This window comes from Scyliorhinus canicula, chromosome 3 (assembly GCF_902713615.1).
Source record: "Scyliorhinus canicula chromosome 3, sScyCan1.1, whole genome shotgun sequence".
NCBI lineage: Eukaryota > Metazoa > Chordata > Chondrichthyes > Carcharhiniformes > Scyliorhinidae > Scyliorhinus > Scyliorhinus canicula.
Genome location: NC_052148.1, coordinates 194778052 through 194805277, shown reverse-complemented (window position 1 = coordinate 194805277; position 27226 = coordinate 194778052). Strand labels below are relative to the sequence as shown.

The 27226-nt window shown below is 47.1% G+C and overlaps 1 protein-coding gene across 5 annotated transcripts in view; it reads left to right on the top strand.

Annotated features, from left to right (window-relative positions):
• Positions 1-27226, top strand: part of ttc29 (tetratricopeptide repeat domain 29) — a 666158-nt gene that overhangs the window by 151659 nt on the left and 487273 nt on the right. For all 5 annotated transcript variants that reach the window (XM_038791952.1, XM_038791953.1, XM_038791951.1 and 2 more), the window contains one exon: positions 13441-13653. In XM_038791952.1, coding sequence (XP_038647880.1) covers positions 13441-13653 — 213 coding nt within the window. The remainder of the gene's footprint in view (positions 1-13440; positions 13654-27226) is intronic.

Genomic DNA, 27226 nt, shown 5'->3' with positions numbered 1-27226 from the left:
ACAAACTAATACCTACTACCCATTTTAACTGTCCCACCCTCTACCCACACACACAAGACAAACAAACACAGAGGAGGGAACGGGCTGAAAACTAATAAGGATGGAAGTCAAAAGATAAGAGTCTTTGCTTCAGATGGTGGATCTTTCAGCACACTTCCTTCACAGAAAACTTGCAGATTAGAGTCTTTGGTTTTCTGCCAGTAAAGGTCTTCTTTGTAGATTCATTCGTTCAAGGACCTTGTAGTTTAAAAAATGCAGTGGGCGTACAGGCAGGCTTTCTGTAGAGACCACTTATTTCTCATCAAGTCCTTCCTTCAGCTCGAGGTTCACATTCAAGCCTCTGTCTTACTGGAAAGACACTTCATTTTACATGAAGCTTTGCTTTCAGCTCATGATTTGTCTTCAGGCCTCTGCAGTCTTACGAGGACAGCTCACAGAGGCTTTCTGGAGATGGAGTCAGCCTTCACAGGGGCCTTCTGGAGAGATTTAGCTGGATCTTTTGAAGAGAGTTAGTTGGACCTCGTCACCGGGCTGCCAGAATCAAAACTTTAAAAAAAATGTTTATTGAAAATTTTTCATTATGACAAAATAATATAAAACAATTAATTCAAGTTACAATGACGAAGAACATGACAAACAATCAAAGGCACAAATTAACTTAACCCCCCCGACATTAAACTAAACCCCTTGACAACTGATGCCAAGATCAAAACTGAAACTAAACTGAAGCCTTGGGATTCTGAGAAACATATCAGTGACATTGGATCCAATCACCACCTGTTACAGGGCAGACCACAGCTTTTTGGGCCAATTCATAGAACCGAGTCCTCAATGATCCGGGCCAGTCTGCAATAACCAGTTTGAACTAGCACACCCTTCTGTATTCTTGCATTTGAATTAAAGGTATAGTCTTCTTATCGGCTGCTTGCCTTAAAGTAAGATGGCAATCAATCATCCACAGATTAAAAATGCAACAGCAAAATAAAAGGGGAAATAAGGGAATAAACAGGAAGGTCGCTTACAATACATTCTTCCCTTGTCCAGCAGATCTTTTTGGAATGCTTCTATGTGAGTAGTTGCGGTCACCAGCTCAACAATTCTTTCTGCTAGCTCTGTGTTTGAAAAATCACAGTCCCCTTCTCTGCTGACAAAGTGGTCTATGGATTGTGCAGGTTGTTGTGGAAATGACAAGTGGAAGTGTAACCTAATTTTGAACTGGTCTTTCAATGTAGTTCATATATTTTCAGGCTCCTTTAGCTTTGCTGTTAATCCTGATACGTTGAGCCTGAGTTGACCATTATTTCCAATTGCAACACAAATTTTTATGGCTTGCTTTTCTGGTTCAGACACATATGAATTTAGCTCTGTACCTTGTTTAAATATTTTGAATTTAAATAGTATGTTAGCTACATCCCAGTATACTGTTGTATTTGAGATGAGTGTCACTGCAGCTGTTTTCATATGCTTTTCCAAAGCTCCATCTGTGAAGATATGTTGTGGAAGGAAAGCACCATGGAGTCATGCGTCTTTGCTTTTTATTTAATTTATTGCTCAGCAATTCCTGATGCCACTGGTTATAATATTAATCCTGATTTTAATTTTGTTTTTGACTCTCCTTTGCTCATTACCTGGATCACACCTGTAGTGTTATGCCAATGGTCTATATCACAGCTGGATGGTGTGAGACCTCCAACCAGCAGGTGGCTGTACAGATACACCATGTGGTCTCAAGACCAAGGTCATGCGACCTGGGGACCTGTATATAAAGAGAGGCTCATTGACCATATCCAGAAGAACATGAGGTAGAGAGTGATAATATGAACATTTAACAGGTCAGCAGAAGTTGTAAATTCCAGAGGAGTAACACATGATAATGTGCTTTGTATCAGATTGCCATCCTATTGCACAAGACACAATAAAAGGATCTTGCTTGTACAGATTAAAGTGTTTGGTGAGTTAATCTTAAAAGTACAAGGGACCAAACACAACAACACGCTGGTCACTCACCTTTCCCAACCGAGCTAACTCAGTGCTCATCCTCTCAATACACAGTCCCACTAGAAATCTGCCTGCTTACTATTCAGTGTTCTTTATTTGAGCATTAGATTGGCATTGTGTCACCAATGCTTTCCATCACAATCATACTGCTGCATTCTCAACATTTTCCAACACTGCAACTTTGTTGCAGTCTGACCAAAACATTGAATGTCGTTGTCTCATGCTATATGACACAATCTAAGGCTGTTCATCATATCATATCTGTTCTTAATCTTGCTTCCACATGTGCCACCACCGCTGATCACCATGTTGTGTTCTTATAATTATATAAATCCTTGAGTTTATTTGCTGTTGTAACGACATCCTGGGTGAGTGCGTGGTCAATTCCAGCCCCACAGACCCCGGAGTCTCAACGTAAGTGAATTAACCAATAATTGGTATTTTCTGAAGATCTTTAACCCTTGACTGCTCCAATGAGTTACAGACACCAGATTTATAAAACATTAACAAACTATTAATAAAAAGAAAAGATGAACATATACGGAAATAACAGGATAACTGTCTACCAGACTACCTAATCCCAAAATCCCATCCCACCCTCTGCCCAAACACATACAAGACAAACACCAGGTAAGGGTCAGCACCGAGGAATAAAATAAAACAGGGATTAAAGAGATAGATCTGAGCTGAGTGTTCACTCTGTGGTTGTAGTCTCTGGGAAATAGGGGGCCAGATTCGCCGCCGGAGGGATGCTCCATTTTGCCGGCAGCCCTGGGGTTTCCCGATGGCGTGGAGCTGCCCCACAATGGGAACCCCACTGACCAGCCGGTGTAACGGAGTATCCCGCCGGCAGGATGAAACAGAAATGTGGCGCGGTGGATATTCCAGCCCAGGGTTACTCGAGGTTCATGTTGCCGCAATTCTGTCCTTTGATCACCAGATGGTGGTACACCTAAGAATTCCAACTCAGTGAAGTCTTGTCCCCGGCCACCAGATGGTGCTGGACACAGGATGCTCAGGTCGGTGTACTTAATCCTTTCTACCATCAGATGGAGCTTTCACCTCTCCCTGGGAACAATACAGCTCTGCTCCTGAAGTTTAGCTGTTTTTCCTTGCCTGATTCCTGTACAACACTGGCGGTTTTATCACAAATGCTTCCACTTTAAGCCTTCATTCTTCAGCTCTTCCCAGCCCTTATCTCATACAGTTCGAAGGTTACTCACCTTTTGGAAAACTTGCACTTTAACACTCAAGGTCTCTTTTCCAGATCTTTTGATATCTGTGCTCCTTTAACACAAGAAAATCTTCACATATTTGATTACAATGCTTCTTAACATTGTCCAATACAGAGAGGGAGAAGGAGAGAGGGAGACTTCAGGGTCTATGTTCGCTGGCTGCTTAACAGAACTGAACAAAAGATGGCACTCTCTAGAAGACCCGCCTTCTTCCCTGAAAGTTTCTGACTGGCTTCACCAACCACAGGCCGCAATAGCAGAAAGTTGAGAATCTTCTATACACTGATTGGGTGCTTGCCAAGTCTAACAAACGACGTCCCGGATTCTGCCACAGAACCTAAAGTGGATATTTCAGACCTGCCCATCTGAAAGGGGAGATTTTCCCAGTGTCCAAAGATTCCAATTTAAACAGACATGTGTGTCAAAATAGGCAGCAGAACGGGGATTAAAAAGGGAACACAGGACAGACAAATCCTAACACTGTATAAACACAAGGCACTCATAAGGGATTGAATACACATTGTGGGTTCATCTATTAAGATTAGGCACATGAGAACAGTCACACATAGTTATATAACATTTGGAGTTGTGTTCTCTGCTCAAAGCAAAAGTGAAACTAAGACTGATCATATGACACATTTTCCTTCTATTGATGTCATGCTGATATCCCTAAAAGACATATTACAACAGGGACCACTGCAAGAAGGACAGAACAAGTTACAAAAGGATAGGTTTAAGTGAATGGACAATGGTGGAGATGGAGTATGTGGGGAAAAATTAGATTATTCACTTTGATAAATATAATAGAAAAGCAGAGCATGTTAAATGGCGAGAAACATTTAAATGTTAATGTTCAGAAAGATTTGATTGTCCACATACAAGTAACACAGAAAGTTAGCATGAAAGTACAACACGCAATTATGAAGCGAAGTGGCTCGATCATAAGGTAATTTTTCTATAAATGTACAAGGCTATAGTGGATACGGAGTCATTGAGTAATTTCAAGTCTGAGGTCAACAGATTTTTGTACTCTTAGGGAGTCAAGGGATTAAGTAATTGAGCAAGATAGAGTAATAGAGTGCTTCAGAGACCTGTTTATAGATGGACTGTTCGCTTGTTGGGAGGAGTTCTGGGTGAAGTTGCAACTATCAGGGTCACACCTATTTTGGTATTTTCATTGCGCGACTTAGTCCGCAGGGCTTTCCCTGCATTTCTCTTGGTTCCACAGCCTTCCCTTTTGGAGGAAATCTTTTGGTTGGCAAGAACTGGAGGGGGGGGGGGGGGGGGGGGGGGGGGGGGGGGGGGAGGATTTTGAACATCTATGAGCATATCATCTCACTGGAATCTCCGTCGCTTGATCGGGTGAAGGTGACATGGGAGGAGGATTTGGGATCTATCTTAGATGAGGATGTGTGGAATGACGCCCTCTGCAGGGTTAATTCCACGTCATCCTGAATGCGGCTAAGCCTCATCCAACTCAAGGTGGTTCATAGAGCTCATCTAACCAAAAGTAGGATGAGCAGGTTCTTTGATGGAGTGGAGGACAAGTGAGAGCGGTGTTCTCGTGGGTCCACCAACCATACCTACATGTTCTAGTCTTGTCTAAAGATGTTGAGCTTTTGGGTCTTCTTTCAAACTATATCAGTGTTCTTAACATCAATCTGAAGCTTTGTCCGTTGGTGGCCACTTTTGGGTTGTCAGACTCAGGTTCTGCGGACTGGGGCGAGGACAGATGCTCGAGCCTTTGCCTCACTGATAGCCAAAAGGCGAGTTCTTCTGGGATGGAGAGTGTCCGCTCCGCCGAATGCCCAGGCCTGGTGGGTGACCTTATGGACTTTTTATACCTGAAGGTGTCAGAGTGTCCCTTTAAGAAATGTTTTTGTCTTATCGCATGGCTTCAGTGATGTCATTGTGTGGGTGGAGCTGGGCTGTGGCTGTGAGGTGTTTTGGATTCAGTTTCAGTTCGGATTCAAAAAGAGAAAAGAAGTGTTTTGTCTGTTTATCGCTATTTTCATTTAAAAAACTGTTCCAGGGAAAACATTGGTTGTGGCTACCTGCCTTGGAATAGTTTGCTTTCCGGAAGGAGTTTGAATTTGCTGGTTGAGACAGGATCAGAATTTCAGGAAAAAGACCAGTCCAATTCAAGTGAGAATACAGTGTGCTGGGCCATGCCCTTGAAAGGTTGTTTTTGGTTTATTGGATTTTGTTATTGAATTGGAACAGCTAAGGGGGAATTCATTAAGTGTTATACATCGATTACTGTAGTGTGGTGTCTTCATGTTTGTAATTGATAAAATTCTTGCTGTGTATTTATATATATATATATATATATATATTTAAATTAACCATATTCTTAGAATTAACCTTGTTTTGATTAAAGTGTCTAGGGAGTCTGATAAATCACACCTGAGGTGAAGGCTTTTGTGCTCCTCCTAGCCAAATTCAACAAAAAGGTTGTAGGTCAGGTGAACTCCATAATACACTTTGGAGTGTCTAAGCCCTGGCCCATAACAATTGTGTTTCACGTGGCATCAGTGCTGGCCCCTTAACGGTCATTGAATCGGTCCAGGTGCGGTGCCAGATTTTCTGTCGTAGAAGTCCACGAATCCTGCCCCGCCATCAACACCTTTTTAGTCTCAGGAACGGAGAATCCTGCTACCAATCTATGTGTAGTCTCCCCACTTCAGAGCAGACCACCTTGTGAACAATGAATCCAATATATTAAGTTGAAAGAAGCAGAAGTAAACTGCTGTTTCACATGATGGGATTATTTGTAGTCTTGGACAGTGAGGCATGAGGAGATAAAAGGTCAGTGGCTGCATCTCCTGAACTTGCAAGGAGAGGTGCTGTGGGAAGGGGAGAGTGAATTGGTAGTGATTGCAGTGTGGACCAAGGTGTCATATAGGGAATGGTACTGTCAAAGTGCTGAAAAGGAGGTGAAAGAACAATGTGTTTAGTGATGTAACCAGCTGAAAATGGCAGAAATAATCAGGGGTGTTTAGTTGAAGGCTGAAGTTGGAAAGTGAAGACAAGGGGAAACCACATCATAGTTCTAGGAGGGGTGAAGGGGTGAGAATAGAAGTGTGTTCAGCCTCTTACACAATTTCAGTGTCGCAACTATTGACGGTGGTTCTGTTTTTTCCACCTTACATCTCCTCTAGATCTATCTTTGTTGTAGACAGAGGCAAAGATTCCATGAGAGGCCAGACTGATAGGGTCCAACTCACTTTATTCCACTCTAGTCACAATAATCACTCCTCTCCACTCTTGCAGGGTCTCCTTCCCTGAACTGCTTCCAGGTCAGGGTTTATATTCTGTGGGGAACTCCTCCAATTAGGAGGGAACTCTGCCCCATAGTCATCTGAGTAGCTCATTCCCAGGTGTGTAGGAAGGAAAACGGATGCTATACAGCTCTATCCTTGTAGGGGGTCGCCACACCCCTCCCCCATCCTAAGCCCAGAGAAATGTTCATGCCCTCAGGCGGAAGGTCCTGTGGCAGCTTGGGTTGCGGGCGGAGTTCCAGGGGCGGTACAGCTGGGCCTGGAAGTGTGTAATATACCTGGGATCGCTGCTTCCGCAAAGAATGTCACAGTCAGCATGGCCCAGTAAGGCTGCTGGTACAAGTGGCGCTGGCATATTGTCGCCAGACGGTCCAATGTCATATCGGAATCCGACTCGCTGTCTACACAGTCACTGACCAGGTCCACGAGTGCCACAGGTCTCCTGGGGTCTCAACGGTCAACAGGAGGCAGAACTGACTCTGGACCCGAAGTTGCTCACATAAACTGTGTCATCTGTGTCCAGGTCTCTGGCACTGAGTCTGGCTCTGGGGATCAGAAGGGAAGGGGGGAGCATAGAAAAGCAATAGTAATAGGAGATTCAATGGTTAGGGGAATAGATAGGAGATTCTGTGGTCGCGAGCGAGACTCCCGAAAGGTATGTTGCCTCCCGGGTGCCAGGGCCAGGGATGTCTCTGATCGTGTCTTCAGGATCCTGAAGGGGGAGGGGGAGCAGCCAGAAGTCGTGGTGCACATTGGTACCAACGATGTAGGTAGGAAAAAGGGTGTGGAGGTAATAAACAAGTTTAGGGAGTTAGGCTGGAAGTTAAAGGCCAGGACAGACAGAGTTGTCATCTCTGGTTTGTTGCCGGTGCCACGTGAAAGCGAGGCTAGGAATAGGGAGAGAGTGCAGTTGAACACGTGGCTGCAGGAATGGTGTAGGAGGGAGGGCTTCAGGTATTTGGATAATTGGAGCGCATTCTGGGGAAGGTGGGACCTGTACAAGCAGGACGGGTTGCATCTGAACCAGAGGGGCACCAATATCCTGGGGGGGAGGTTTTCTAGTACTCTTCGGGAGGGTTTAAACTAATTTGGCAGGGGAATGGGAACCGGATCTGTAGTCCAGCAACTAAGGTAGACGATAGTCAGAACGCCAAAGCACGTAGTGATGCAGTGGGGAAGGTAACAATGACAAAGGAGAGTACTTGCAGGCAAGGAGATGGGTTGAAATGTGTATACTTTAATGCAAGAAGCATCAGGAATAAGGTGGGTGAACTTAAGGCATGGATCTGTACTTGGGACTACGATGTGGTGGTCATCACGGAAACTTGGATAGAAGAGGGGCAGAAATGGTTGTTGGAGGTCCCTGGTTATAGATGTTTCAACAAGATTAGGGAGGATGGTAAAAGAGGTGGGGGGGGGGGGGGTGGCATTGTTAATTAGAGATAGTATAACAGCTGCAGAAAGGCAGTTCGAGGGGGATCTGCCTACTGAGGTAATATGGGTTGAAGTTAGAAATAGGAAAGGAGCAGTCACCTTGTTGGGAGTTTTCTATAGGCCCCCCAATAGCAGCAGAGATGTGGAGGAACAGATTGGGAAACAGATTTTGGAAAGGTGCAGAAGACACAGGGTAGTAGTCATGGGCGACTTCAACTTCCCAAACATTGAGTGGAAACTCTTCAGATCAAATAGTTTGGATGGGGTAGTGTTTGTGCAGTGTGTCCAGGAAGCTTTTCTAACACAGTATGTAGATTGTCCGACCAGAGGGGAGGCCATATTGGATTTAGTACTTGGTAATGAACCAGGGCAGGTGATAGATTTGTTAGTGGGGGAGCATTTTGGAGGTAGTGACCACAATTCTGTGACTTTCACTTTAGTAATGGAGAGGGATAGGTGCGAGCAACAGGGCAAGGTTTATAATTGGGGGAAGGGTAAATACAATGCTGTCAGACAAGAATTGAAGTGCAGAAGTTGGGAACATAGGCTGTCAGGGAAGGACACAAGTGAAATGTGGAACTTTTTCAAGGAACAGATACTGCGTGTCTTTGATATGTATGTCCCTGTCAGGCAGGGAAAAGATGGTCGAGTGAGGGAACCATGGTTGACAAGAGAGGTTGAATGTCTTGTTAAGAGGAAGAAGGAGACTTATGTAAGGCTGAAGAAACAAGGTTCAGACAGGGCGCTGGAGGGATACAAGATAGCCAGGAGGGAACTGAAGAAAGGGATTAGGAGAGCTAAGAGAGGGCATGAAAAATCTTTGGCGGGTAGGATCAAGGAAAACCCCAAGGCCTTTTACACATATGTGAGAAATATGAGAATGACTAGAGCGAGGGTAGGTCCGATTAAGGACAGTAGCGGGAGATTGTGTATTGAGTCTGAAGAGATAGGAGAGGTCTTGAACAAGTATTTTTCTTCAGTATTTACAAACGAGAGGGGCCATATTGTTGGAGAGGACAGCGTGAAGCAGACTGATAAGCTTGAGGAGATACTTGTCAGGAAGGAAGATGTGTTGCGCGTTTTGAAAACCTTGAGGATAGACAAGTCCCCCGGGCCTGACGGGATATATCCAAGGATTCTATGGGAAGCAAGAAATGAAATTGCAGAGCCGTTGGCAATGATCTTTTCGTCCTCGCTGTCAACAGGGGTGGTACCAGAGGATTGGAGAGTGGCGAATGTCGTGCCCCTGTTCAAAAAAGGGAATAGGGATAACCCTGGGAATTACAGGCCGAAGTCTTACTTCGGTGGTAGGCAAAGTAATGGAAAGGGTACTGAGGGATAGGATTTCTGAGCATCTGGAAAGGCATTGCTTGATTAGGGATAGTCAGCACGGATTTGTGAGGGGTAGGTCTTGCCTTACAAGTCTTATTGAATTCTTTGAGGAGGTGACCAAGCATGTGGATGAAGGTAAAGCAGTGGATGTAGTGTACATGGATTTTAGTAAGGCATTTGATAAGGTTCCCCATGGTAGGCTTATGCAGAAAGTAAGGAGGCATGGGATAGTGGGAAATTTGGCCAGTTGGATAACAAACTGGCTAACCGATAGAAGACAGAGAGTGGTGGTGGATGGCAAATATTCAGCCTGGAGCCCAGTTATCAGTGGCGTACCGCAGGGATCAGTTCTGGGTCCTCTGCTGTTTGTGATTTTCATTAACGACTTGGATGAGGGAGTTGAAGGGTGGGTCAGTAAATTTGCAGATGACACGAAGATTGGTGGAGTTGTGGATAGTGAGGAGGGCTGTTGTCGGCTTCAAAGAGACATAGATAGAATGCAGAGCTGGGCTGAGAAGTGGCAGATGGAGTTTAACCCTGACAAGTGTGAGGTTGTCCATTTTGGAAGGACAAATCTGAATGCGGAATACAGGGTTAATGGTAGGGTTCTTGGCAATGTGGAGGAGCAGAGAGATCTTGGGGTCTATGTTCATAGTTCTTTGAAAGTTGCCACTCAAGTGGATAGAGCTGTGAAGAAGGCCTATGGTGTGCTAGCGTTCATTAGCAGAGGGATTGAATTTAAGAGCCGTGAGGTGATGATGCAGCTGTACAAAACCTTGGTCAGGCCACATTTGGAGTACTGTGTGCAGTTCTGGTCACCTCGTTTTAGGAAGGATGTGGAAGCTTTGGAAAAGGTGCAAAGGAGATTTACCAGGATGTTGCCTGGAATGGAGAGTAGGTCATACGAGGAAAGGTTGAGGGTGCTAGGCCTTTTCTCATTAGAACGGAGAAGGATGAGGGGCGACTTGATAGAGGTTTATAAGATGATCAGGGGAATAGATAGAGTAGACAGAAACTTTTTCCCCGGGTGGAGCACACCATTACAAGGGGACATAAATTTAAGATAAATGGTGGAAGATATAGAGGGGATGTCAGAGGTAGGTTCTTTACCCAGAGAGTAGTGGGGGCATGGAATGCACTGCCTGTGCTAGTAGTTGAGTCGGAAAAGTTAGGGACCTTCAAGCGGCTATTGGATAGGTACTTGGATTAGGGTAGAATAATGGAGTGTAGGTTAACTTCTTAAGGGCAGCACGGTAGCATTGTGGATAGCACAATTGCTTCACAGCTCCAGGGTCCCAAGTTCGATTTCGACTTGGGTCACTGTCTGTGTGGAGTCTGCACATCCTCCCCGTGACTGCGTGGGTTTCCTCCGGGTACTCCGGTTTCCTCCCACAGTCGAAAGATGTGCAGGTTGGGTGGATTGGCCATGAAAAATTTTCCAAAATTCTATGATTAACCTAGGTCAAAAGTTCGGCGCAACATCGTGGGCCGAAGGGCCTGTTCTGTGCTGTATTTCTCTATCTATCTGTTGTGAAGGTGCGCGCCCGTGAGAGTCTATCTGAGCGGTCCTGCCAATGACGGACTCGGGTAGGACAAGGCTGAGATGCGTTTGGAGTCTGCGCCCCATGAGTAACTCTGCCGGTGAGATGCCGGTTGTGTCATGAGGCGTTGTATGACAACTGAAAAGAAACCACGCCAATTGCATTTCCATGACCCCGAGGTCATCTTCCTCATGGATCTCTTGAACATTTCTACCACCCATTCGGCTAGCTCATTGGAGGCTGGGTGGTACGAGACCGTCGGTAGGTGCGTGATGCACATACTGGTATCACTATAGTCCAAAGTTCATAAAAGTCCACAAATCTATGGTCTCGTAAAAACCTGCTCGCTTCCTCGGGCGTTTCCATGTTAAACTGCTGGCCCTGGTACGTGACGCACAATTGGGCTGGTACATCACTCCAAACTTTATTCTTTCCTTGAACAGGACTGCTTTGACCCTGTTAAACCCAGCCAGGTGCTTTGCCAGCTCCTCACCCAGATCCTGGTAGATCCGAATCACATTCCCTTCCCGTGCACTTCATCTCCTTCGCCTACCACCTTCAGGTGTGTCTCCTTCACCACCACTGGACAAGATACCCTTGTCTAGATATCTTTGCAGATGTACCACCATCGCCCTCAGCTGCTCACTCACTTTTCGCCTCTTCCTCAGCAACCTATGCGCTCGATCCGCCTCCGGAAGTTGGTCAAAGACTTGCTCCTCCCACCAGCTTCCCAAGCATGTTCGCAACATACTGTGTGGCCTGCATTCCCTCAATGCCTTCCGGCAATCCCACAATCCAGAGATTCTACCTCCTTGACCGATTCTCCAAATCGTCCACTTTCTCCCTCCGCCTTCTTTGGCCGTCCACCACAAGAATAATCGCTGCCTCCAACGAAGTCAAACAGTCCTCATGGTCCACAAGTGACTCCACTTTTGGACTGTCGTGTGAGTGACACTTTAAGAAAGGTTTAGTCTCTTATCATGTGCCTTGTAGCACATTGGGCTGTAGCTGTCAGGTGAGAATGTTTTTTTAGGTTTCAGTTTCAGTTTGACTGCTTTGGACTGCAGAAGGAGAAATAAGTGTTTTCCCTGTTTTTCATTTTAAAAGCTGTTCCAGTAAAAGCACATTGATTGTGGCTAACTGCCTTGGTAACTTTAAAGATTAGAGTTGCTTTACGCAAGCAGTTTGAATCTGCTGGTTGGAACTGGATCAGAATTTCAGGAAGAGGACCAGTCCCATTCAAGTGCGAATACAGTGTGCTGGGCCATGCCCTTGAAAAGGGGTTTTGGTTTAATTGGATTTTGGTATTGAATTGGAACACTAAGGGATAATTCATTAAGTTTTATGCACATAGATTACAGTAGCTGTGTGGTGTCTTTATGTTTGTAATTGATAAAAATTCTTGCTGTGTTTGAGTAAGAAGTCTTACAGCACCAGCTAGATATATATATGTTAACTACATTCTTAGAATAAACCTTGTTTTGATTAAAGTGTCTCAGAAATCTGATGAATCACACCTGCAGTGAAGGCTTTTGTGCTCATCCTAGCCAAATTCAACATAAATGTAGGTCAGGTGAACTTCATAATACACTTTAGAGTTTGTAAGCCCTGGCCCATAACAGGAGTGACACACTGCGTGTCTCCAATCTCTGCTCCACTCTCTCAATGGCTGCCCGAATCGGGTCAGCCACCTTAGCCAGGTCATCCGAGGCCTCCTGTCTTTGCTGCCGGAACTTGACCATCAAAAACTTCACCAACTGTTCCGCAGACCACTTAGTGGGCCACCAAGCTGTCCGCCATCTTTCCTTCTATCACACTCCTCGAAAGCTCCTGCTCTGACTGTTGCCCTTTTGCAATTGCACTCCTTGTTTGATAGGGTTGAGACATGCCCACCCAACGGAGAATCTTTAGCTTTATCTGTTCCTGTACTTTGCACCAGCAAACAGCCCTATGAATGGGTAACAAGGACCAAACAATTCCGCCTCAAGCAAGAGCCACCAAATGTTCAACCATTCAATCCATGGCCGCCACCAGAAGTGACCCACCTACTGCAGCCTTGACACTTTATCTGTCTTGCCATCATTCATGTTTTTTAAATAATTATTTAATTAAATTATTTACTTACTTATGGTTTTTTAAATATATTTTCAACATACAAAAGAACAGTTCCAATAGTATTTTAAACCTTAGGTATGGAATGAACCCTAAACCCTAAAGCATAAATATTATCTTAACAAAATTCAAAATGTGCACAAAATATTCAAACAAAATGAAGTCCAGGTGAAGATCATAGTTAATTTCACTACATTAAAAGCCACAGGTGAATTAGGGAGCAAACTGTTACTGAATTTGTGTTCTGCGGTACATTTAGGAATAAAACATTGCTTTAAAATATTGTTGAAAAAAATATATGGACTAAAAACGAAACAGTTTTAAAAATGTCATAAAAAGATAAGCTAAATTCTTCGAGATATAATGTAAGTTTTTTGAGAAAAACTAAAATATTGTTTTTAAGCCTGTATTTTCTGATTCGTATTTTGCTCACCTAAGTTCTACAGAAAACAAAGCTAAAAATTAGTCACTGGATTGACATATTTGTGAATGACTTGGATGTTGCAGGTCATCTGGATAAAGCTGCTGAGCATTATGAGATATTCCACCAACTCGCTGTGGGAACGACATGGCAGGATGAGAATGGTTGCTGTCACTTTGCACAGGCCTGTGCGAATCTCTGGAGGATTTACACATCGCTAGCCGATAAATATCTTGAAAATGAACAATACAAAGAGGCAAACAAAAGTCTTAAAAAAGCGTTTGACATAGCTAAGGAAGGTAAGTACAAATGACATTCATAGTTCCTGTGTTTAATGTAGTAAGACTCAGAGTAAAATGAAATTTAATTGGCTTTAAAAACACATGGTAATAACTTTGTACCTGCATAGATAATGCCAGACACGTAACAACTGTAGTGTTTTTGAAAATACTTAACTTGCTCTTGAATGTCTGAGAGTGAATTTTTTCAAGATTTAAGTTTTCCGAATGAAAATTTATCTTTTTTCTAAAAATGGTTTTATGGGCATTATGGCTAAATTGAGCCACATTATTTAGAGATGTGTGGCTTCCTATGGCATCAGATAGCCATGTTGCATAAAGATAGAAGAACGTTTGCATTTGGGGCATAATTCCTGCTTCAGGTCAGGAAAGTCATAAAGTGCTTAATCAAAAGCTTTTTCTTGAGTTTATGTCAAACTTCATTGGAACTGCTTAGGACTTGTATCTCACCACATGCAAATTGCAGTTCTTTGCTGTCCTTTAAATTACACACTGGGGTTGGAACTTTCCGGCTGTTTGCACCGGCGGGATCTTCTGGTCCCACCGATGGCACACCGCTGCCGCGGGTTTCCCGGTGGTGAGGGAAGCATTCAATGGGAAATCCCATTGACAACTGTCGGACTGGAAGATCCACTGGCAGCCAATGGCGTGCTGCCCCCTACCGCCACGAAACACGGCGGGTTGTGCGATAAACCCCACACTGTGTGAGCCACTGTGTAGTTATGAGTACAAAACAAAGTGATGTGTCTCATCACTGTCTCCTTGTTCCTGTACAGTCTGGGCAGGCAGCACTTCTTGGATATCTAAAATATTAGGTATAGTGTGGAGGGGGAGAAAGCTAAAGGTGCAGGCTTACACCATCTGCACCTTGCAACCAGAAGAGTGTGGGGTGATGAGGACGTTTCGTGTAAAAAACAGTATTAGATTTGAGATTGCCATCATCTTCGATGGTTGCTGGCAATGGCCTGGCAATAGACATTGAAATAATGGCAAGCACTGTTTCTCCATAAGAGGAAGAACATGCAAATGCGCCTGTCCTCTGCCAGTTAGAACCCGATGTTTCTGGACATGTACTATGTTGTCTTTGCAGGAGAGAGTTAGTGAGGTTCATGCAATTTAATTTGTTGATCTGGCTGCTTGTACAGTGTAATAATAATAATAACCTTTATTATTGTCACAAGTAGGCTGACATTAACACTGCAATGAAGTTACTGTGAAAATCCCCCAGTTGCCACACTCCAGCACCGTTCAGGTACACTGAAGGAGAATTCAGAATGTACAATTCACCTAACAAGAATGTCTTTCAGGACATTTGGGAGGAAACTCTGGAATAGCCGGAGGAAACACATGCAGACATTGGGAGAATGTGCAGACTCTGCACAAACAGTGACCCAAGCCGGGAATCGAACCTGGGACCCTGGTGTTGTGAAGCAACAGTGCTAACCATTGTGCTACTGTGCCACCCCAGTGTGAGGTTTGTAGAAATTGTTAGTTGTGGGTGTGAGACTAGCAGCAAGGTTTGTGACATTGTGGTGCACTGTATGAATATGAAGTGGGTGCGATTTACCAGCCATATACCGCCGGATTTGGGAGGGGAGGCGGCCGATAAATCCCGTGAGGGGCCTCCTCCGGGATTCCCAACAATCGGTCACAAATGGCAGGATCCGGACTTGCATAGTTAATGAGCTTAACTCTATCGATGCCAGATCGGACCAGTGCCCGAGATCTAATGGCCAGGCTGAGGAGAGGCCAGCCAGGTGCTGTTTAGCACTAGTCCGCACAAACAGGGACCAGGTGGAACAGCACCTCTGCTGGGGCTCCTAGGATTGGAGGCTTATAGGTGGCTGGTATCTGGGCAGGGTGGCACCCTGACACTGCTGATGCCACCCAGGCATCTTGGCATTGACAGCCTGGCACTCTAGCAGTGCCACGTGGGCACATGGTAAAGGCACTGCCACGGTCGGTGCCAGGCTGGCAGTGCCAAACTAGCATTTTGCCTGTGCCGGGAATCGGGCCCGGGGGGTGCCCTGCCCATTTGAGGTGGGGGGTGGGTGGGCTTGAAGACCCACATAGGTGAATTGGAATATTGGTGGAGTGTGGGGGCAGCATCGGGGGGGGGGTCAAGAGTTTGGGGCGCATCTCTACCCGCACTGAGAAGCCCTGCTTGAGTGAAGAAATGACACAAGTTCGGGCCCGAGGGGTGTTCCCCACTGGGGCCTGAAAACACTGTCGTTAGATAGCGGGATCATTCCCAGGGCTTATGACCCCGCTAAATCCATCCTAAACTGGACGCCTGTAGTTTTTTTGTTAATCACATCCAGTATTTATCCTGATTGTTAGCTGAGTGATAGATGTGTGGTAAATTGAACAATGTCTGAGCCAAGTGTTGCAGTTGATAAGATATAGCTTTTGAAGGTGAATTTACTAACCATGACCGCTTCTGTAAGGTCTTTGAACTTCTCCTGCATCCAGATCCTCAAGATTTTGGTCCTGGCATTGACCACAAATGACCATCCATGTTCTGAACATGTTCCTTGAGGGTCTCCTGGCCCCATGTTAGTCCAAGGTATCTCTCCTGCTTTATATCTGCTCTTCCAAAGCTTCCAGTACAGTGGCAGAAAGCCTTGGAGCCACTCTCTCTTATGGTGTGCCATTCTTCTGTCTTTTTCTGTTCAAATTAAGCTCTCAAAAGGTATTCAGCACCTGCATCAGCCACAATGTACCCCCTCTCTTAAGAGCTGAAAGTTATCTTTAAGCAGGGCAGGCTAGTTTATCTCATGCTAGCCATTGTATTGGCTCCCTGCTGATGCATTAGGCTAACCCAGCTATAACACTGGCTTCTACCAAGGCATGTCCAGCTCAAAAAAAGCAGGACCAAATTTACTGACTAACCCTCAAAAGAAATTTACCGTACAAGTTATTCAAGGAGCATGCCCCTCTGCCTCTCGCAAACTGGTGCTTTGCTCCTCACCCAGTGCCACCCTTCTACCCATGCAGAATGACTCCCAGTGGTGAAAACATCTGTGCTGGTGGATGGTTTGCTATCAGATGTGACGTTGCAGATCCGAATATTGTTTCCTCCTGCACCAGGGTGGGGATGATTGGGAAACAGGGCCTTGGGATGCTGCTGGACCTGGATGATGCTGTGAAACATAAGAAGAGTCCATGAGAGTTAGCCTTCAATCCTCAAGAATCTACTGCACTGAGTCCCTCTACACAACCCAGTAGTTGGCATGCATTTGCACAAACTCACTCAAACTAACCACACCTACGAAATGTGCACACGGGCTTCTACAATTACCATATTTACCTGGAATAATAGTCTTGCCTTGCAATGTTCTTGGCTGTCTCCTTTGGTGCCCTGAGAGGAATCATGAGGAGTGTCCCATCACTTGCTTTGATTATTTTCGGGTGGTATGTACCCTTTTTGCTTGTAAGGACCAGACAGAAAGGGAGATCCTGTAAGGACCAGATAGAGAAGGACACCTCTAAAATGGTACACAGCATGATGCCATAATTACATGTCCAAAATCTCACTATGCATCAGAACTTTTTTGCTGACTGAGTGAGTACCTAGAGCACACATTCCTCCAAAATTTAATATTAGTGTATGCCCTTTGTCTCTTCATCTGCTGTGAGTATTGTAGGGTCTATGCCCAAGAGCTTGGCAAATTTGGTGGAGGTTTCTCTCACCTTTCAAGACTGAATAAACTCAAAAGCACTCATGGCACTGAAGCCAGGTTCACCAAACGGCTCCAGTGGCACTGAGCTAGTTGACAATTTTCAGCCAAGCCTCTTGGTTCTGCCTGAGGGCATTTTTCCTCTCCCTGGGAAGAGTATGTCTCTCATTTCCCTTACTGTGTCCATGGGTGCTTGGAGGTCGGCATCTGAAAATCTGGAGGTAGCCCTTATCTTGGCTCTCCTGGCTGTTGAACTGCTATAACATCCTGACATAAGACTGGAAGTGTTACGGAAGTCAAATGTGTTTCTGTTTTATGCCACATATAGCATCAACAAGGAAACAGTGCAGGAATGTGAGAAACTAGTCGATTATAGGGTGCCTTATTTGTAAAAAAATGGTTGGCTCATTGTTAATGTGTGCAGCCATCATAGAATCCTAGAAAATAGGTGCAGGAGTAGGCCATTCGGCCCTTCGAGCCTGCACCACCATTCAATATGATCATGACTGATCATGCAAATTCAGTATCCCATGGTTACGACCATGAGTACAATGAAGAAAGTGAAACTCAGGTGGTGAACTAGATGAGGATGGTTTGGCGCGAGTGACAAGGATTGCCTGGTCCGCACAGCACAACAATAGTGTGAAAGTGCTAAGATGGCATATGCAGAGGCTGAAAGTGAGATTACAGCAGCAGACATATCCGATGACAGCAACTCAACTGCAAACAGACTGATAACTGAAGAGATAATCCCCATTTTGGAGAAACTGTCTCCAGAGGCAAACGGTACATCATTTCATGCCCAAGAAATGGTTCCTGCAGCCCACTCCCCAGTACACGAGGCCACTCCACCGAAAGACGTGATGGATACATCTGCGTGCAGTTGTACAATGCCCGGTGAAATATATATCATTTTATCAGATAAGGATGAGATGCTAATTGACTCTCAGCACCCAACGTTGGGAACGTTGATGCAGCCCAGACCCAAATGTGCAGCTATTTCATCCTTAATAATTGCCTCCAGCATTTTCCCCACCATTGATGTCAGGCTAATCGGTCTATCATTCCCCATTTTCTCTCTCCCTCCTTTTTTAAAAAATGGGGTTACATTAGCTACCCTCCAATCCATTGGAACTCTATAGAATGCTGGAAAATTATCACCAGTGCGTCCACTATTTCTAGGACCGCTTTGTTAAGTACTCTGGGATGGAGAGCATCTGCCCCTGGGGACTTATCAGGTTTTAATCCCATTAATTTTCTGACTAATAAGGATTTCCTTCAGTTCCTCCTTCATGCTAAGCCTCTGACCCCTAGTATTTCCGGAAGTTTATTTGTCCTCCTTAGTGAAGACAGGTCCAAGTTAATTGTTCAACTAGTCTTTGTTGCTCATGGTGAATTCACCTGATTCTAACTGTAAGGGACCTACATTTGTCTTCACCAGTCTTTTTCTCTTCACATATCTACAGAAGCTTTTGCCGTCAGTTTTTAGGTTTTCTACAAGATTACTCGCGTATTCCCCTTCCGAATTAAACCCTTTGTCCTCCTCTGCCGAATTTTAAATTTCTCCCAGTCCTCAGGCTTGCTGCTTTTTCTGGCAACGTTATATGGCTTCCTGCTGTGTGGCAAGGTTTATAAGTGGTTGACCTCGTGAACTCTTTCCTCCCATGGGATTGTGTGCAATTAGCTGTTCTCAGGACTTTGTTTATTCGGGGACTTCACATCATTAAAACTTCCACATGGAGTTGCTGGGAAAAGCTATTTCATTCAGTTAGATATCCAGACACCCTCCTCAAAACTTTAAATTTGCTTTCTCTTTAAATTTGCTACTTTGCTGTCGCTTGTATCATGTTAGAGAGAAAGTATGCGTTGCATCATTCATGCACAGTATTTCGAATGTTATGATCCTAACCCTAACCTTTAAAAGTGCATTCAGTCTGAGATAACTATACCACAAGATTTTATGCGTTAAACAAAAATCTTTACAGTACAAGAGTTAAACAAAGCAAGTGCTAATAACTTAATACTGGGCTGGATTCTCTACCTCGTGCCGCTGATAGCATAGTTCCCGGTGAGGTGGAGAATCCAGCATCAAAGAGAAAACATCAATCCGTTTCTGATGCTCTAGCCCCCGCTGATGTCGACAACAAGGTTTATCCCGCATGCCAGCGGGAGGATACAAATGGGTCATTAAGAGCCATTCACATCCTATTAATGGGCGAGACACAATATTCTCTGGGTCCTCATGCTTCTCTGGTCCTCTGGAGCGGGAATTGTGGGCGAGAATTAGTGCTGGGCCTGACAAGGGGCTGGTTTAGCTCACCAGGCTAAATCGCTGGCTTTTAAAGCAGACCAAGCAGGCCAGCAGCACGGTTCGATTCCCGTACCAGCCTCCCCGGACAGGCGCAGGAATGTGGTGACTAGGGGCTTTTCACAGTAACTTCATTGAAGCCTACTCATGACAATAAGCGATTTTTGTTTTTTCATTTCATTTCACAAGCATGTGCCTGATGCTCTGGACCTTACAGGAGGCCAAGGGGTGACTCTAAGGGAGTTGCCCCCGAAATCCATCGGAAGGCCATCCCCCACTACAATGCAAGACCTGCCCTCCCCACTCCCACCAGACCTCCCCCAGAGCCCCACAAATTAAAGAGACCTCTAAATAAAGAGGCCCCACAGACTCCCTAATTATTGAGCCCTTATGAAAGATACCTCCTTGAGACTCCTTAAATACAGAGAACCCACCACAGACCACTTAAATAAAGATGCCCCCCAGATCCTCAAATAAATAGATAGCCACAGACCCTCTTAATTAAGAGACCACCCCCTAGAGAACCCCAAAATAAAGAGACACCCCCCAGAGACCCCTAAATAGAAAACTCTCACAGACCCCCAGAAGAGACGTCTGTCGGGATGCTAGAGAACAGTCCAGATAGAGGCAGTGAAGAGAAATCACACCTGTGCAATGCACCGGCTGGGTCAGGCACAAGAAGCAGCACCTTTCAATTCCCAGAAAGAGTAAACCAGTCAGCTGGGTTTAAACCCCCTCAGATCTTTGTTCTCTTCCACGGTAACTTTGTGGATAGCACAATTGCTTCACAGCTCCAGGGTCCCAGGTTCGATTCCGGCTTGGGTCACTGTCTGTGCGGAGTCTGCACATCCTCCCCGTGTGTCCGTGGGTTTCCTCCGGGTGCTCTGGTTTCCTCCCACAGTCCAAAGATGTGCAGGTTAGGTGGATTGGCCATGATAAATTGCCCTTAGTGTCCAAAATTGCCCTTAGTGTTGGGTAGGGTTACTGGGTTATGGGGATAAGGTGGTGTTGACCTTGGGTAGGGTGCTCTTTCCAAGAGCCGGTGCAGTCTCGATGGGCCGAATGGCCTCCTTCTGCACTGTAAATTCTATGATATCTATGATATTGATTTTACTGGGCTGTGATTGACAGCTTTCACACTACCCCCACCTGTGAACATTGTTCCATTCATCTCCCTTCACAGAAGAGTAACTTTGAGGTGGTCAGTTGTGAAACTAATCTGCAATGATGAAGCTTTGATTGACAGCTCCTGGACTCACCAAACTGTTCCTGCTGTATGAGCTGTTAGTTTCACAGCTGACCACCACTAAACTGAAGGGATATCAATGGAAAGCTGTTGGGGGCGTGGGGAATCTAGGTATTTAGTGGCTGTGGGGATCCTATCTGGGGGGTGGGGGGGGAGGGGAGTCCTTATCTTGGGGGGGTGGTCTCCTTATCTGGGGGGTCCCCTTCTCCCCCGATAAGGACCCCCCCCCCCGAATATGACCTCAGATAAGGAGCCCTCTTGATAAGAAACCCCCCGAGATAAGGAGATCCCCCCCCCCAGATAAGGAAAATGCCTCATTAATTGTTAAGAATATTTTAGCTAATTGTTAAGAATATTTTAGTTACTAAATTTAGCTAAGTTCACTAATATTTGTAATTTTTACCTAGTAGGTCAAGCACAACTAGTGTTAAAAATGTAAAACTTAGAACTTAAAGAGATTTTCCTAATTAGAATGGTTTTAAACCTCAAAACTCTCAAACTTCAGAAAGAAGATATGAATCCAGGAGCAAGGATATCTTACTGCAGCTATACATGCTCTTTCTGAGACCACACCTGGAGTATTATGTACAGTTTTTGCCTCCTTACCTAAGAAAGAGCAGCACGGTGGCACAGCGCCTGGTACCTGGGTTCAAATCCGATATTGGGCGACTGTTTGTGTGGAGTTTGCACTTTCTCCCCGTGTTCGCGTGTGTTTCCTCCAACAGTGGATTGGCCATGCTAAAATTGCTCCTTAGTGTCCAAAGGTTAGCTGGGGTCAAAGGGATAGGGTGGGATTGGGCTGAGATAGGGTGTGATGCTCGATCAATGACTCCAGAAGCCAGATTGGATGACAATTGAAGGCTTTATTGGACTAGATGTTTCCCCCAGCAGCGCAGGTACAGAATGCAGCTGCTGGGGAGACACAGGCTCTTATATTCCGCCTTACTGGGCGGAACCAGCAGGCAGGCTTCACCAATGATGCTGTCTCAGGTACCTCCCACACCATTGGTCTTACAGCATCAACCTGGGTACCGTAATACCCCTAATACCGACTACCACATTCACCCCGTTAAAAAAGAGTCCGGCGGGGGTGGTGGTCTCGCGTTATACAGTGGTAGAGGTTGAGTTTATGGTGGTACCCGGTATACATTAGGACAGTGTTTTGCCTCGTTACATGTCGCAGCTATTTACAGTATTTATTTACATTCAAAATGAAGGAATTATTCGATCGGGGCCCTGGTCGTCCTCTGCGATTGTCGCAGTTTTGGCAGTGATGCAGGCGCCGGCTCGGGCATCCGTGGCTCCGGGAGCATGGCTTCGGCTTCTTCGGCAGCCTAGGTGGGACCGGTGGGAGGACCGATCCACCTGGGAAGGGGGTGGCTGTGGGGTGCGCCGGTGGGAGGGTGGGGTTGATGGTGGGGGGTGTGGGTGGGGATCCAGTGGGCGCCAGGTCCCGTAGGGAGACCATATCCTGTTGGCCGTCGGGGTACACCACATAGATGTATTGAGGGTGAGCATGAAGGAGGTGGGCCCTTTCGACCAATGGGTCTGACTTGTGCGCCCGCACGTATTTGCAGAGCAGGATGGGTCCAGGAGCTGCCAGCCAGGTTGGGAGCGAGGTCCTGGAGGAGGACTTCCTAGGGAAGACAAGGAGACATTTGTGAGGTGTTTGGTTGGTCGTGGTACACAGCAGTGATCGGATGGAGTGGAGAGCATCCGAAAGGACCTTCTGCGAGTGGGACCTATTAGTGGACCGTAGGGCCAGCAGGATGGTCTTACAGACCGTTCCGTTCTCCCCGGGGGTTGTAACTGGTTGTCCTGCTCGAGGCAATGCCCTTGCTGAGCAGGAATTGATGCAGTTCGTCGCTCATAAAGGAGGACCCCCGATCGCTGTGTAAGTAGGCGGGGAAACCGAACAGTGTAAAGATACTGTGGAGGGCTTATGACGGTGGCTGCCGTCATGTCGGGGCAGGGGATGGCAAATGGGAACCAGGAGTACTCGTTAATCACGTTCAAGAAGTACATGTTGCGGTCGGTGGAGGGGAGGGGCCCTCTGAAGTCCATACTGAGGCGTTCAAAGGGACGGGAAGCCTTTACCAGGTGCGCTTTCTCTGGCCTGTAGAAGTGCGGCTTGCACTCCGCGCAGATTTGGCAGTTCCTGGTGGCGGTCCTGACCTCCTCAATGGAGTAGGGCAGGTTGCGGGTCTTGATGAAATGGAAGAATCGAGTGACCCCCGGGTGGCAGAGGTCCTCGTGGAGGGCAGGTAATCTCCTGCCAGCCAGGTGATGCCTCCAGTGCCTGGGCCTCATTTTCAACTGAGGAATGGCGGATTTCTTGTCCGCATAGTTGGGGACCCACTGGGCATAATATGAAAAAAATTCCAGGCAGCGTTTCAGGGCCTTGGATCAGTGTGGGAGGGGAAACTCCATGAGGGGGCGCGTGCGTTCGGGATCTGGGCCTATAACTCCATCATGCACTACGTAGCCGAGGATGGCGAGACGATCGGTACTGAACACGCATTTGTCCTTGTTGAAGGTTTGATTAAGGATTTTTGCGGTATGGAGGAATTTTCGGAGGTTGGTGTCGTGGTCCTGCTGGTCGTGGACGCAGATGGTGACATTATCGAGGTACAGAAACGTGGTCCGCAAACCGTACCAGTCAACCATTCGGTCCATCTCCCGTTTGAAGACCGAGACTCCATTTGTGACACCGAAGGGAACCGTTAGGAAGCGGTAGAGCCGCCCATCTGCTTCAAATGCAGTGTATTTGCGGTCGCTAGGGTGGATGGGGAGCCTGTGGTAGGCGGATTTTAGATCCACCGTGGAAAAGACCTTGTTTTGTGCAATCTGATTGACCAAATCAGATATGCGGGGGAGAGGGTGGGTACGCGTCGAGCTGCGTATACCTGTTGATGGTCATAATCGATGACCATCCTATGCTTCTCCCCGGTTTTTACAACCACTACTTGAGCTCTCCAGGGAGTGTTGCTAGCCTCGATAATACCTTCCTTCAGTAACCGCTGTACTTCCGACCTAATAAAGGTCCGGTCCTGGGCACTGTACTGTCTGCTCCTGGTGGCGACAGGTTTGCAATCTGGGGTGAGGTTCGCAAAAAGGGAAGGCGAATCGACCTGGAGGGTCGCGAGGCTGCAGACAGTGAGGGGGGTATAAGGCTGCCGAATTAAAAAATTAAACTCTGGAGGTTACATTGGAACTCTAACCCTCGGAGCGTGGCAGCGCAGAGGTGAGGGAGGACGTAGAGGCGGAAATGTTTTAATTCCCTTCCCTGAACTGTGAGGTTAGCTATGCAGAACCCTTTGATCTCTACAGAGTGAGGCCCAGAGGCCAGGGAGAATTTTTGATTAACTGGGTGGATGGGAAAAGAACAGCGCCTTACTGTGTTGGGGTGTATGAAGCTCTCTATGCTCCCGGAGTCAATCAGGCAGGATGTTTTGTGCCCATTGATGAGCACGGTCGTCGTCGCGGTCGAGAGCGTTCGGGGCCGAGACTGGTCCAGGGTCACCGAGGCAAGTCGTGACAAAAGCTGGAGGTTGTCTTCGGGCGATGTGTGGTCAACCGAATCGGGGTCCTGAGACTCCAGCCAAGATGGCGGCGCCCACTGGTCGCACATGGCTGGGGGTGTGCAAGATGGCGGCGCCCATCCATCGCACGTGGTCTCTGGGGGACAAAATGGCGGCGCACATGGCTCTGCAAAAGGAAGACGGTGGCGCCCGCTGGCCGCACATGGCTAGTGGAGAGGGTTGGGGTGGCGGTCCCGGTTCGCCCCCGGAGACTGCCCGGGCCTGGCATACCGCCACAAAATGGCCCTTTTTTCCCCACCCTTTGCAGGTGGAGGAGCGGGCCGGGCAGCGCTGCCGGGGGTGCTTGGCTTGCCCGCAAAAATGGCAGCAGGCCACCCCGAGGTTGCCTGGTAGTCGCGAAGCACAAACTTGTGGGGGGATGGGGGATACATCGAAGTCGGCCGCAGGGGGATTCCACGCTGCCCAAGGGGCTGCCGTGCGGTCGGGGACGTCCGCGTACGCTTTTCGGGAGGCCACATCGAGGGAGCGAGCAAGGGCCCGTGCCTCCTTGAGGCCTAGTGTCTCTTTTTCTAGCAGCCGCTGGTGGATTTGATCCAGCAGAGGGCAGTAGAGCGGAGCTACTGATTGGCTGTTCCGGGGAAATTTACATACGTGCAGTGCGGTCAGCGTAATTTGAAGGTGTACCTGTGCAAGAGACCCGAGGTGTTCAAGTGAAGGCAAGCATCCGGCAGAGGGCAGTAGAGCGGAGCTACTGATTGGCTGTTCCGGGGAAATTTACATACGTGCAGTGCGGTCAGCGTAATTTGAACGTGTACCTGTGCAAGAGACCCGAGGTGTTCAAGTGAAGGCAAGCATCCAGCAGAGGGTAGTAGAGCGGAGCTACTGATTGGCTGTTCCGGGGAAATTTGCATACGTGCAATGCGGTCAGCGTAATTTGAAGGTGTACCTGTGCAAGGTACCCGAAGTGTTCAAGTGAAGGCAAGTATCCAGCAGAGAGCAGTAGAGCGGAGCTACTGATTGGCTGTCAGCGTAATTTGAAGGTGGTTTGTGGAGGGGCTGTTGTCAAGTGACAGTTAAACCCGAAACACTTCCTCAGTGTTTCCCCCCCACCCCGTCCTCTAACCACAAAAAAAACGACCGCGGTCGTTGGGAAGCGGGAGCAGCCTCTGGATTTTTGGCGGGAGCAGGGGCCTGTCAGGAAGGTGAGTGAGTGCCTTTAAATTTGCTTACCTTTCAGCGGGAACGGCTTCTGGATTTTTGGCGGGAGCAGGGGCCTGTCAGGAAGGTGAGTGAGTGCCTTTAAATTTGCTTACCTTTCAGTGGGAGCGGCCTCCGGATTTTCTGCGGGAGCAGGGGCCTGTCAGGAAGGTGAGTGAGTGCCTTTAAATTTGCTTACCTTTCAGCGGGAGCAGCCTCCGGATTTTCGGTGGGAGCAGGGGCCTGTCGGGAAGGTGAGTACTTGTATATAAGTTGTGCGGTTGCTAAACCCGAGGCACTACACTTGTAGTGTCCCCCACCCTTCCACCTCCTCTAACCTAAGGGGTTGAGGGAATATCAGGTAAGCTCTTCCTTTCTTTTTTCTTGTTTTTTATCTAGAGAGGATGGCAGGGAATTTACAGAATTTACAGTACAGAAGGAGGCCATTCTGCACCGGCTCTTGGAAAGAGCACCCTACCCAAGCCCATACCTCCACCCTATCCCCATAACCCAGTAACCCCACCTAACACTAAGGGCAATTTGGACCCTAAGGGCAATTTATCATGGCCAATCCACCTAACCTGCACATCTTTGGACTGTGGGAGTAAACCGGAGCACCCGGAGGAAACCCACTCACACACGGGGAGAACGTGCAGACTCCACACAGTACAATGCTCCTCCTGCAGAATGTTTGAGGTGAGGGACGCCGTCAGTAACCCTGCTGATTTCATCTGTGGGAAGTGCACCCAAATCCAGCTCCTCAAAAACTGTGTTGGGGAACTGGAGCTGGATGAACTTCGGATCATTCGGGAGTCAGAGGTGGTCATAGAAAGAAGCTTCAGGGAGGTAGTTACGCCAAAGAATAAAGATAGATGGGTGACAGTGAGAGGGGCTGGGGGGAAGCAGTCAGTACAGGGATCCCCTGTGGGCATTCCCCTTAGTAACAGGTATACCGCTTTGGATACTGTTGGAGGGGGGAACTTACCAGGGGTCAGCTATGGGCTACAGGTCTCTGGCACAGAGTCTGTCCCTGTTGCTCAGAAGGAAAGGGGGGAGAGAAGAACATTAGTCATTGGAGACTCCATAGTTAGGGGGATAGATAGGAGATTCTGTGGGAACGAGAGAGACTCGAGGTTGGTGTGTTGCCTCCCAGGTGCCAGGGTCCGCAATGTCTCGGATCGTGTTTTCGGGATCCTTAAGGGGGAGGCAACACCAGCGACATAGGTAGGAAAAGGATAGGGATGTAAGGCAGGAATTCAGGGAGCTAGGGTGGAAACTTAGATCCAGGACAAAGAGTTATTATCTCTGGGTTGTTACCCGTGCCATGTGCTAGCGAGTCGAGGAATAGGGAGAGAGAGCAGTTGAACACATGGCTGCAGGGATGGTGCAGGAGGGAGGGTTTCAGATTCCTGGACAATTGGGGCTCATTCTGGGGTAGGTGGGACCTCTACAAATGGGATGGTCTACACCTGGACCAGAGAGGTACTAATATCCTGGGGGGGAGGTTTGCTAATGCTCTTCGGGAGGGTTTAAACTAGTTCAGCAGGGGATTAGGAACCTGAATTGTAGCTCCAGTATACAAGAAGCTGAGAGTAGTGAC